At 41.7% G+C, this 13562-nt stretch overlaps 1 protein-coding gene across 1 annotated transcript in view; it reads left to right on the forward strand.

The window, feature by feature from the left end:
* tbc1d4 (TBC1 domain family, member 4) overlaps window positions 1-13562 on the forward strand; it is a 160582-nt gene that overhangs the window by 64153 nt on the left and 82867 nt on the right. The window contains exons 6-9 of the mRNA XM_014163748.2: window positions 303-407; window positions 1771-1903; window positions 3895-3986; window positions 4706-4816. Coding sequence (XP_014019223.1) covers window positions 303-407; window positions 1771-1903; window positions 3895-3986; window positions 4706-4816 — 441 coding nt within the window. The remainder of the gene's footprint in view (window positions 1-302; window positions 408-1770; window positions 1904-3894; window positions 3987-4705; window positions 4817-13562) is intronic.

Raw genomic sequence — 13562 nt, forward strand, 5'->3', positions numbered from 1 at the left:
ACATTTCAGCTAAGTATTGTTTAAACCAGGGACAGCCACTCAGTCCATAAAGGCTACGTTACATAGCATTGCTGATGTCTTTCTCCACTTGCAAACAATGTTGTATTAGGGGATTCAATTGATTTATAGAACATTTAAATTGATTTATAGAAGATTGAGAAACCTCTCTCCAACCAGTCTCTCAAACATATACTGTGTTGTATAAACTACCAATGAATTCTATACTTATACTGTACCAATGTAGTGTATCGTCTGTATTGTAGCGTATCATGATATTTGATTGCATTGTGCGGTTTGCTCAGGGTATAAACAAGACGGACCACTTTGGGTTTATCTTTCGCGACCCAGGGGAGTCTGGTCCAGGACAGTATGTGTGCTACGTCTTCCAGTGTGCCAGCGAATCCCTGGTGAGTATTGGCTAGCTCCTCCCACTGCACACTCCCTGTGTACATCTCATTTGACATTATCAATCAGAGTCTGCTGCATGTGTTATGGCTTTACATCCCCTGCTATATTGTGGATAAAGAGTTACCTGTCTAAAAGAATCAGGAATTCCCCAGGGCAGCTGTCTAGGCCCCTTACTTTTTTCAATCTTTACTAACGACATGCCACTGGTTTTGAGTAAAGCCACTGTGTCTATGTATGCGGATGACTCAACACTATACACGTCAGCTACTACAGCGACTGAAAGGACAGCAACAATTAACAAAGAGCTGCAGTTAGTTTTAGAATGGGTGGCAAGGAATAAGTTACCGCTAAATATTTCAAAAACTAAAAGCATTGTATTTGGGACAAATCATTCACTAAACCCTAAACCTCAACTAAATCTTGTATTAAATAATGTGGAAATTGAGCAAGTTGAGGTGACTAAACTGCTTGGAGTAGCCCTGTATTGTAAACTGTCATTGTCCATAATATGCTCTACTCTGCCTTAACAGCCCTGTCGACAAGGCAGGTCCTACAGGCTCTAGTTTTGTCGCACTTGGACTACTGTTCAATAGTGTGGCCAGGTACCACAAAGAGGGACTTAGGAAAATAGGCAGAGACACATGCGTATTCACACATGATAACATACGCACTATACACACATACACATGGATTTTGCTTTGGAGATATGTTGTAGTGGAGTAGGAGCCTGAGGGCACACACTTAGTGTGTTGTGAAATTTGTGATATTGTAATGTTTTCAAAATTGTTTAACTGCCTTAATTTTGCCGGACCCCAGAAAGAGTAGCTGCTGCCTTTGCAGCAGCTAATGGGGATCCATAATAAATACAAATTCAAATTGGTCCCTGACTGACTCCTTGTGGTTCCAATGGCTCAGTGCATTAGAGCAGGGTTCCCCATGTGTAAAGTTTTGATCCAACCCTGCAGCAACACACACGATTTAGCTAATTATGGTCCAGAGAGAAGGTGTTGATTAGCTGAATATTTCAATCATGGGTCTTACAGAAGGGCTGAGCTTGCACATTCACTATCTGGAGATGGAGAACCATTTTAGCATGGTTGTGAGTTTGCTTCCTGCTTGGGCCACATAATGTGTTTGAATTGTTGCTATTATATACCTGGGCTATGTCAAAATGTTTAACTAAAGCTGTAATGCACAACTAAATCTACTGTAGGCCTACCAGTATCACAAAACATTGGTCATAATGTATTGGTTTCTGAAATAGCCTGGAGGACTGGTTCTGTGGAATGCTAGGAATCCAAATAGTTGTTTACTGTAAGTGGAGTTAGACTGCTGTGTGTGTGTGTATATGTGTGCCTATAGGTGGATGAGGTGATGCTTACTCTGAAGCAGGCCTTCAGTACGGCAGCAGCTCTGCAGAGCGCCAAGACACAGGTCAAGCTGTGCGAGGCCTGCCCTATGCACGACCTGCACAAACTCTGCGAGAGGATTGAGGGTACGCCGCTGTCTTCCGGATCTATTACAATGCCTTCAGAAAGTATTCACACCCCTTGACTTTTTTCCACATTTTGTTGTGTTACAAAGAGGGATTAAAATGGATTTAATTGTATTTTTTGGTCAGTGATCTACTCAAAATACTCTGTCAAAGTGGAAGAACAATTCTAACATTGTAAAACACTAATATACTGTATCTTGATTAGATAAGTATTCAACCCCATGTTTGAATCACCTTTGGCAGTGATTACAGCTGTTTTTTTGGCAGTGATTACAGAGTCTTTCTGGATAAGTCTCTAAGAGCTTTGCACACCTGGACTGTACAATATTTGCACATTATTCTTTTAAAAATTCTTCAAGCTCTGTGAAGTTTGTTGTTGATCGTTGCTTGAAAGCCATTTTCATGTCTTGCCATAGATTTTCAAGCCGATTTAAGTCAAAACTGTAACTAGGCCACTCAGAAACATTCAACGTCGTTTTGGTAAGCAACTCCAGTGTTCATTTGGCCTTGTGTTGTAGGTTATTGTCCTGCTGAAAGGTGAATTTATCTCCCAGTGGCTGTTGGAAAGCAGATTGAACCATGTTTTCCTCCAGGATTTTGCCTGTTCTTAGCTCTATTCCATTTATTTTTATCCTAAAACGCTCCCTAGTCCTTGCCAATGTTGAGCATACACATAACATAATGCAGCCACCACCATGCTTGAAAATATGAAGAGTACTACTCAATGATGTGTTGTTTGATTTGCCCCAAACATACCGGATTGTATTCAGGACTTGACATTCATTTCTTTACCAAATTTGTTACAGTTTTGCTTTAGTGCCTTGCTAACAGGATGCATGTTTTGGAATATGTAGGCTTCCTTTTTTAACTCATTTAGGTTAGTATTATGGAGTAACTACAATGTTGTAGTTCTCCTATCAGCAATTAAACTCTAACTGTTTTAAAGTCACCATTGGCCTCATGGCTCCACCCCCGAGGCTTATATGGACTTCCTGCCCCAACAACGCGAGCCTGTGGATCATTAAGCCAGGGAGTACTTGGGGATAAAAGAGGAAGCGACCTGCACAAAGGGGCAGAGAACGGAGAGGGAAGTGATTAGCAGTGAGTGATTATCTCCCTTCAATAACCACTCCCCTCACTTCTTCATGTCGTCTGCCACAGTCTGCTTTTTTAAATAATGTTTTTACCCATCTACCAATAGGTTCCCTTCTTTGCAAGGCACTGCTTGACTGAGGGACCTTACATATAATTGTATGTGTGTGGTTGGTACAGAGATGAGGTAGTCATTCAAAAATCATGTTAAACTCTATTATTGCACCCAGAGAGTCCATGCAACTTATAATGCGACTTAAGCACATGTTACTCCTGAAATGATTCATGCTTGCCATAACAAAGGAGTTGAATACTTATTGACATTTCAACTTTGAATTTTTTGAGAAAAGAAATTATCATCTAAAAACATAATTCCACTTTAACATTATGGGATATTGTGTGTAGGCTTGTGACACACAATCTCAGGCTGTAACACAACAACATGTGGAATAAGTCGAGGGGTGTGAACACTTTTTTGAAGACAGCTTTTTTTTGCTTTCAAAATAACAAAAAAAATTACAGGACAGGGGAAGGAGACAATAAAAGCTAAATCAATTATCTTTCCAAATACAGATTGGAAAGGTAATTTTTATTTGAAGGGTACCTACAGGAGGACTTAATGCCGCAGTCATAAACCATTCATAAGCAGTGCATAACCAGCTTCTCTGTCAAATAGGGTTTGCAGTTTGAATCACTTTTGAGTCAGATCATTTTTCTACCTCAGTTTCTTAGAAAAAGTAGCTCCACATTTTGAGTTTGAAAACACTGTCTTTGCATATCTCAACATCAGTCGACGCAGTTGGTTGTGTGCTCCGTTCAATTCTCCTCTTCCCAGTCTATTCAATTTTTTGGGGGGGGCTTAATGGCAATTAATTTGGTTCCTGTGTGTGTGAATCCAGGTCTGTATCCTCCCAGGGCCAAGCTGGCCATCCAGAAGTACCTCTCTCAACTGACTGATAACGAACAGGTCGACATCTTTGAGCGAGTTCAGGTAAGGACCAGGCCTAGATTCAAATACCATTTAAAAATCATTTCAAATACTTTATAGGTGCTTCATTGAGCTTGTCTGGCACAATTGACCATTAGAATAGTTGCAAACCTTGCCCTTCTGGAACTCCAGACAGGCTAAATCTGAACGATTTCAATAAGTATTTGAACCTAGGTCTGATAAGGACTGTGAGACTGAAGATAATGATTGTTCTTAGAATCAGTTTTGACAATTAATAGTACTATGTTTCTTAATCAGATCCTCCATGTAAAAAATGAGAGCAGCGATAATAGAAATCTTATCTTTAATATCTACTGTATCTTTAGAGGACTATCTTTGACAAAATGGAGCAGTAGATATATTTCGGGCTCCAACAGCTAGTAGCTTTAACAACCCCATTTAGAAAATGTATCTATTTATATTGTATTCAATGACACCGACGACACCAATAGATCAAATATAGATAGACTGGCACCAATGACAGCAATGGGTAGTGGCCCAGCCAGAACCGATTGGGTCACCCCTCTGAGCCAGGCTACTCCCTTGGTTTTTTGCTTCTTGGGGATTTTGTTTTTTCTCTCGCTTTTGCTTTGCTCTTTGGAGTCTATGCCAAGTTAATGTAAAATCACTTTGTTAGAACTGCTGATGTAAAAAAAGGGACTTATAAATACATTTGGCTGATTGATGGATGGATTTACTGAAATACGTATTCGTCCCTTTAGAGGATGAAGCCTGTGTCGGACCAGGAAGAGAATGAGCTGGTGATTCTCCACCTCCGCCAGCTATGTGGAACCAAGCAGAAATCCCACCTCCACATCGGAGAGGCCCAACTGGTACTATTCCCTCACTTGTACTATAGACCTGCCTATAGGTTCAACCTGTCTGTCAATCAGCGGTCCCATTTGAGCTCCATAGTTTAAACTATAGTGTGGGAGACAACAGCACATCCTGTAATGTCACAGGCAGAATTTAACCCCATCTCTCTCTCTCTCTCTCTCTCTCTCTCTCTCTCTCTCTCTTGTTCTGTCTTGCTCGATCTCTCTTCTCTCCCTGCCTCTCTTACTTTCCTGTCACTCACTCAGCCACCCACTCTCTGACTCACAGTGGCTCATGAAAGTTTATGACCAGCTCTCCATGGCCTTTTCCCGGTTTGTTAACAGCAGTGGAGAGCACAGTCAGTTGAATGGAGTCCTCAATGTTCAGGCAGTATATTGAGACAAAACTAGAAACCTCAAACCCTCTTCGAGGGAGCTCACTCTCAGGGCTCTAGGAGAGCACTTCTAGAAGTTAAACTGCTACAGACCTCTTGTCTTGCAGAGCTTTTACTTCCTCTGTGCTGATACAGGGATGTAGAGGAGCATAAACACATGTAAACTCCGATGGTAGTATCAAATTCCCCAGTCGAGTGTACATTTTTATGCAGTGGTTTACTAGCGGTCAAGTTATTTGACCGGCGTTCAGTGTTCACCCATCTTTATTTTACTACTACATCCCTGCTTGCTTACTACACTGAACAAAAATATAAACGCAACATGTAAAGTGTTGGTCCCATGTTTCAGGAGCTGAAATAAAAAATCCCAAACATTTTCCATATGCACAAAAAGCTTACTTCTCTCAAATATTTTGCACAAATTTGTTTACATCCCTGTTAATAAGCATTTCTCCTTTGCCAAGATAATCCATCCACCTGACAAGTGTGGCATATCAAGAAGCTGATTAAACAGCATTATCATTTCACAGGGCACCTTGTGCTGAGGACAATAAAATACCTCTTTAAAATGTGCAGTTTGTCACACAACATAATGCCACAGATGTCTCAAGTTTTGAATGAGCGTGCAATTGGCATGCTGACTGCAGGAATGTCCACCTGAGCTGTTGCCAAGAGAATTTAATTAGAATTTCTCTACCATAAGCTGCCTCCAACGTCGTTTTAGAGAATTTGGCCATACATCCAACCGGCTTCACAATCTAACCACGCCATCCCAGGACCTCCATATCTGAGGAGTATTTCTGTCTGTAATAAAGCCCTTTTGTGGGGAAAAAGTCATTCTGATTGGATGGGACTGGCTGCCAAGTGGATATATTCCCTCCCAGGCCCACCTATGGCTGCACCCCTGCCCAGTCATGCGAAATCTTGAAAGTTTGAAAGTTCTATAACACTTTATAATAACATTCAGTAATAAGTCTTTATTATTTTACCTTGAGGAGCACCTTGAAGAGCATCAATATTGCTGGAGTGTCTACAAAGGGAAGTAGAAAATTTGAATGGTGATACAGTGCTCCTGTGTTTTATATTTTTAATACATTTATACCTTAAAACATTTGTTTTAATTGTTTTATACTGAACAAAAATGTAAGCGCAACATGCCACAATTTAAAATATTTTACTGAGTTACAGTTCATATAAGGAAATCAGTCAAAATTCATTAGGCCCTAATCTATGGATGTTTTTTATTTTACCTTTATTTAACTAGGCAAGTCAGTTAAGAACTAATTCTTATTTACAATAACAGCCTGGACGACGCTGGGCCAATTGTGCACCACCCTATGGGACTCCCAATCACGGCCGGATGTGATACAGCCTGGATTCGAACCAGGGACTGTAGTGACGCCTCTTGCACTGAGATGCTGTGCCTTAGACCGCTGCGTCCTTGTGTGTGTTAGCTATTTAACTGTACTAGAATGCTTAAATGGCCGCTAAAATTTTTAATATTGGTTATCGGTATTTTTTTGGGGCAAGGAAAATATTGGATATTGGCCAAAAATATCATATCGGTGCATCACTACTAGCTAAAGTTAGCTGGCTGGCTCCCTAGCTGACGTTATTATTCGTGTCCCAGAGCCGTTTGCTTTTGTAGTTAGAGCCTAATGTTAGCTAGCTAACATTGAACCTGGTTGGTTAGCTCCCAGCACTGTGGCATTGTTGGCACTGTTCATTGTTGTTTAACTAGCTAACGTTAGCTGGCTGGCTTGTTAGCTAACATTACGTGACTTGTGTGAACGTACACTTTGTTTACCTAGCTAGGTTCATTGTTTACCTAGCTAGCTAGCTATATGTCTTAAGCTAAAGTTACATGACGTGTGTACAACACCCGTTGAATATGGCCAGTGTCAGTAAATGTCTGCCAAAAGCACAATTTCAAATTTTGCAACATAAGACTGAATCCAGGTGGTGAGTCATATATGAAAGGGGCAAAAGTTGGGTTTCTTATAAAGCATTAACTCAAAAACAGCCCAACCCCTGCTCAGGTAATTCTTCCCATTTCCACTATTTCACAGCATTATCGTACTGCTATAGATAACCATATTCCCAGGGATATTGTCAATAATAATCTTGTGACCATGAAGTTTAATTCCACTGTTAGCTCTGTTACTGTTAGCCCAATTGAGAAGGTATTATTTAAAATACAATAAATATGGATACCTCTGCTGCTTTCAAATCATGTATAGGGCTTGGGCTGTTACATATCAATGTTCGACGTTTGATGTCAAAGATGGACCTTCTTGAGATCTGGGTGCATGTCACGAGCCCAGATATCTTGGTTCTCATAAAGACTTGGCTAAATGACTCGATCCTGGATAAAGACATTGACATTGCTGATTACAACATCCTCAGGTGTGACAGACTGAAAATAGGGTTGGCTATATATGGGAGGCAAAGGTCCCTTCTATATATAGATCCCCTATGGTATTGATCCCTAGCTCTTCCCATTGCTCAAGGTTAGAGGGGGCAAAAGAGGGATTCCTTGCAATAGGGAGCAGGAATGATATTGGTCTAAGGTCAAAATGGACCACAATTTGCTTCCAGATAAGGACTGTGCTATGTATAATAGGATTGTTTTTAGTGTTTTTTACTTTTACCCCTTTTTTCTCCCCAATTTCGTGGTACCCAATTGGTAGTTACAGTCTTGTCTCATCGCTGCAACTTCCGTACGGACTCGGAGAGGCGAAGGTCGAGAGCCATGCATCCCCCGAAACACAACCCAACCAAGCAGCAATGCTTCTTGACACAATGCCCATTTAACCTGGAAGCCAGCCACACCAATGTCTGGGAGGAAACACCGTACACCTGGTGACCGTATCAGCGTGCATGCGCCTGGAGTCACTAGAGTGCGATGGGACAAGGACATCCCTGCCAGCCAAACCCTCCCCTAACCCGAACGACTTTGGGCCAATTGTACGCCGCCCCGTGGGTCTCCTGGTCTCGAACCAGGATCTCTAGTGGCACAGCTAGCAACTGCGATGCAGTGCCTTAGACCACTGCGCCACTTGGAAGGCCCCTACAGGATTGTTACTAGAAAGTGACATCTCCTAATTGCCACAGGACAAAATCACCATGCCAATAGAGAAGGGGTGGCAATCCTTACGCTCCATACTAAACCAGCTGGATGACAGGTGCATCATCCAGCCAAACATAACAGCATGGAGGTTAGAGGCTTAATAGTAAAATATGACAATCCTCCTTCCATCTTGTACATAAAGAGGTGTTTTTTACCTATCCTGTGTGTTTTATAATCCAAGATGAATGGATTGATAATTGAGTCCAGTTGTTTATGAAAGGACTTAGGTATGAATACCAGAATGTTTTGGAATAGGTCAAGTGGTTATGGGAGGAAGACAATTTTAATGGCATTAATTCTTCCAAGCAGGGAAATTGGGAGAATTCTCCAAAATGCTATGTTTGCCTTGAGTTTTTGCATCAGAGAGGGAAAATTCTCTTTAAATAGAGAGGAGTATTTTTTGGTACCTACAATTCCTAGATAAGTAAATTTATCTGAACTTAAATGGAAGAAGTTCTAACCAAGAGGGGTTTGCAATCGTATGGGCATTAATTCGCTCTTGTTCCAATTTATTCTATATCCCGAGTACCAAACAGGTTAATCAAATCAACAATAGCTTGAATACTAGATTGGGGTTCCATTACATAATGGAGAATGTCATCTGCGTATAGAGAAATCTTATATGGAGTGTCTTTAGTATGATAGCTGTGTATTGTTGTGTGAGATCTGATTGCTTGAGCGAGAGGTTAATGGCTAGAGCAAAAGGCAGAGGCGACAACGCACAACCCCCTCTTGTCCCTCTATAAAGGTTAAATCGGGGTGACAATGATTGGTTAGTGAGTATTTTCACACAGGGGTTCCTATATAGAAGCTGGATCCATTTTATTAACCCATCTCCAATATTGCATTTCTGTAGGAACTTAAATACAGTTGAAGTCAGAAGTTTACATACACCTTAGCCAAATGCATTTAAACTCAGTTTTTCACAATTCCTGACCTTTAATCCTAGTAAAAATTCCCTGTCTTAGGTCAGGTAGGATCACCACTTTATTTTAAGAATGTGAAATGTCAGAATATTAGTAGAGAATGATTTATTTCAGCTTTTATTTCTTTCATCACATTCCCAGTGGGTCAGAAGTTTACATACACTCAATTAGTATTTGGTAGCATTGCCTTTAAATTGTTTAACTTCGGTCAAACGTTTCGGATAGCCTTCCACAAGCTTCCCACATTAAGTTGGGTGAACTTTGGCCCATTCCTCCTGACAGAGCTGGTGTAACTGAGTCAGGTTTGTAAGCCTCCTTGCTCGCACACGCTTTTTCAGTTCTGCCCACACATTTTCTATAGGTGTGAGGTCAGGGCTTTGTGATGGCCACTCCAATACCTTGACTTTGTTGTACTTAAGCCATTTTACCATAACTTTGGAAGTATGCTTGGGGTCATTGTCCATTTGGAAGACCCATTTGCGACCAAGCTTTAACTTCCTGACTGATGTCTTGAGATATTGCTTCAATATATCCACATAACTTTATTTCCTCATGATGCTATCTATTTTGTGAAGTGCACCAGACCCTACTGCAGCAAAACACTCCCACAACATGAAGCTGCCACCCCCGTGCTTCACAGTTGAGATGGTGTTCTTTGGCTTGCAAGCCTCCCCCTTTTTCCTCCAAACATAACGATGGTCATTATGGCCAAACAGTTCTATTTTTGTTTCATCAGACCAGAGGATATTTCTCCAAAAAGTACGATATTTTTCCCCATCTGCAGTTGCGAACCGTAATCTGGCTTTTTTATGGCGGTTTTGGAGCAGTGGCTTCTTCCTTGCTGAGCGGCCTTTCAGGTTATGTCGATATAGGACTTGTTTTACTGTGGATATAGATACTTTTGTACCTGTTTCCTCCAGCATCTTCACAAGGTCCTTTGCTGTTGTTCTGGGATTGATTTGCACTTTTCGCAACTAAGTGCGTTCATCTCTAGGAGACAGAACGTGTCTCCTTCCTAAGCGGTATGACGGCTACGTGGTCCCATGGTGTTTATACTTGCGTACTATTGTTTGTACAGATGAACGTGGTACCTTCAGGCGTTTGGAAATTGCTCCCAAGGATGAAGCAGACTTGCGGAGGTCTACAATTGTTTTTCTGAGGTCTTGGCTGATTTCTTTTGATTTTCCCATGATGTCAAGCAAAGAGGCACTGAGTTTGAAGGTAGGCCTTGAAATACATCCACAGGTACACCTCCAATTGACGTCAATTAGCCTATCAGAAGCTTCTAAAGCCATTACAACATTTTCTGGAATTTTCCAAGCTGTTTAAAGGCACAGTCAACTTAGTGTATGTAAACTTCTGACCCACTGGAATTCTGATACGGTGAATTATAAGTGAAATAATCTATCTGTAAACAATTGTTGGAAAAATTACTTGTGTCATGCACAAAGTAGATGTCCTAATCGACTTGCCAAAACTATGGTTTGTTAACAAGACATTTGTGGAGTGGTTGAAAAACGAGTTTTAATGACTCCAACCTAAGTGTATGTAAACTTCCGACTTCAACTGTAGATAGGACCACTCAACTTTGTCAAAGGCCTTTTTGGGATATAACGACAAGTTCCACGCTGGGTGACCTCGGAGAATACAAAATGTTGAGATTGAAGAATGAGTTTCTGTTAGGGATAAAGCCGGTCTGGTTGGAATGGAACGATTTGCCCACTAAAGTGCTAAGCCTGTGAGACAGTTTTTCCTAAGATCTTTTGGTCTGTATTGAGGAGAGATTTTGGTCTCTATAACCCTATTTCTTCCGGATCTTTACCCTTTTTATGTATAACTGTAATAACCAAGTCATCCAAAGTAGGTGGGAGAGATCCGTCCTCATTGTCCTGAACAAACAGTTTGTGCAGGTAGGGGGAGAGAATGTTGCTGAATGTTTTATAAAATTCACCAGGGAACCCATCTGGGCCCGGGCTTATTTCACCTTTATTTAACCAGGTAGGCCAGTTGAGAACAAGTTCCCATTTACAACTGTAACCTGGCCAAGATAAAGCAAAGCAGCGTGAAAAAAACAACAACACGTAGTTACACATGGGATAAACAAACATACAGTCAATAACACAATAGAAACATCTGTAGAAAGTGTGTGCAATTGAAGTAAGGAGGTAAGGCAATAAATAGGCCAATAGTGGCGAAGTAATTACAATTTAGCAATTTACACTGGAGTGATATATGTGCAGATGAGGATGTGCAAGTAGAAATACTGGTGTGCAAAAGAGCAGAAAAATAAAAACAAATATGAGGATGAGGTAGGTAGTTGGTTGGATGGGCTATTTACAGATGGGCTGTGTACAGCTGCAGCGATCTGTAAGCTGCTCTGACAGCTGACGCTTAAAGTTAGTGAGGGAGATATAAGTCTCCAACTTCAGTGATTTTTGCAATTCGTTCCAGTCATTGGCAATAGAGAACTGGAAGGAAAGGCGGCCAAAGCAGGTGTTGGCTTTGGGGATGACCAGTGAAATATACCTGCTGGAGTTCATGCTACGGGTGGGTGTTGCTATGGTGACCAGTGAGCTGAGATAAGGTGGAGCTTTACCTAGCAAAGACTTATAGATGACCTGGAGCCAGTGGGTTTTTGCAACGAATATGTAGCTAGGATCAGCCAAAGAGAACATTCAGGTCGCAGTGGTGGGTTGTATATGTGGCTTTGATGACAAAACGGATGGCACTGTGATAGACTACATCCAATTTTCTGAGTAGAGTGTTGGAGGCTAATTTGTAAATGACATCGCCAAAGTCAAGGATCAGTAGGATAGTCAGTTTTATGAGGGTAAGTTTGGCAGCATGAATGAAGGAGGCTTTGTTGCGAAATAGGATGCCGCTTCTAGATTTAACTTTGGATTGGAGATGCTTAATGTGAGTCTGGAAGGAGAGTTTACAGTCTAACCAGAGACTTAGGTATTTATAGTTGTCCACGTATTCTTAGTCAGAACCGTCCAGAGTAATGATGCTAGTTGGGCAGGCGGGTGCGGGCAGCGATCGGTTGAAGAGCTTGCACTTAGTTTTACTTGCATTTAAAAGCAGTTGGAGGCCACGGGAGGAGTGTTGTATGGCGTTGAAGCTCATTTGGAGGTTTGTTAACATATTGTCCAAAGAAGGGCCAGATGTATACAGAACGTTGTCATCTGCGTAGAGGTGGATCAGAGAATCACCCGCAGCAAGTGCGACATCCTTGATATATACTGAGAAAAGAGTCGTCCCGAGAATTGGACCCTGTGGCACCCCCATAGAGACTGCCAGAGGTCGGGACAACAGGCCCTCCGATTTGATACACTGAACTCTATCTGAGAAGTAGTTAGTGAACCAGGCGAGGCAATCATTAGAGAAACCAAGGCTGTTGAGTCTGCCGATAGGAATGTGGTGATTGACCGAGTCGAAAGCCTTAGCCAGGTCGATGAAGACGGCTGCACAGTACTGTCTTTAACGATGGCGGTTAGGATATCGTTTAGGACCTTGAGCATGGCTGAGGTGCACCTGTGACTAGCTCGGAAACCAGTGTCATGACGTTGGCCTGTGGGTAAGGTTTATGACCCCCCCCATAAATACCTTTCCCCCTTCCCCTCTCTCTGAATCTACTGAAGGACCTGAATAGCCTGTGTTAAATATAGAGAGTCTGGGAACATCAAACAAATGTGGAAAGGTACCACATATTCGGTTAATAAAACCAGTTGGAAATATGCTTGGGAACGTAATGAGTATGTATGTCAGTTCGGTTGTCATCTGAGACATTATGACTGATGACAGGACGACATAAATTGTATCTGAGAAAGTATACACCCTCTAGTTATCAGAGTCACATGGAATTGTTATGCAATTGAAATGTTTGATATTGAAAATGTTTGTTAGGAGATGAAATGTAATTTTAGCTTCCGAATGAGAGATTTGGGTTTTCATAAGGAAAGTGCCCTGCTCGATCAGTGGCCAACCCTGTGAAGAGACAGGGGTTATAAACGATGAAACACCTCCCTCCCCCTCTCCACTATATAATCCTTTGACGAAAAGATAACCAGGTAGTTCCAGTACGAGAGGCCTGCAGCCTCTACGTTAGAAGGACACACATGTCAACTAAGCCAACCTCGGCGTGAGCTATGGTATGAACTGGTATGAACTTTGAGCTTATTCACTACAGAAGTGCTACTTCCTAGCCGTTGACTTAGCAGCGGCCGCTGTAACGTGGGCTAGGAAAGGACGGACGACGGATCCAGTCTAACAGACGGACGAAGATACCACCACGTATCCAATTGACCACCAGA

This window comes from Salmo salar, chromosome ssa21 (assembly GCF_905237065.1).
Source record: "Salmo salar chromosome ssa21, Ssal_v3.1, whole genome shotgun sequence".
NCBI classification, from domain to species: Eukaryota; Metazoa; Chordata; class Actinopteri; order Salmoniformes; family Salmonidae; genus Salmo; species Salmo salar.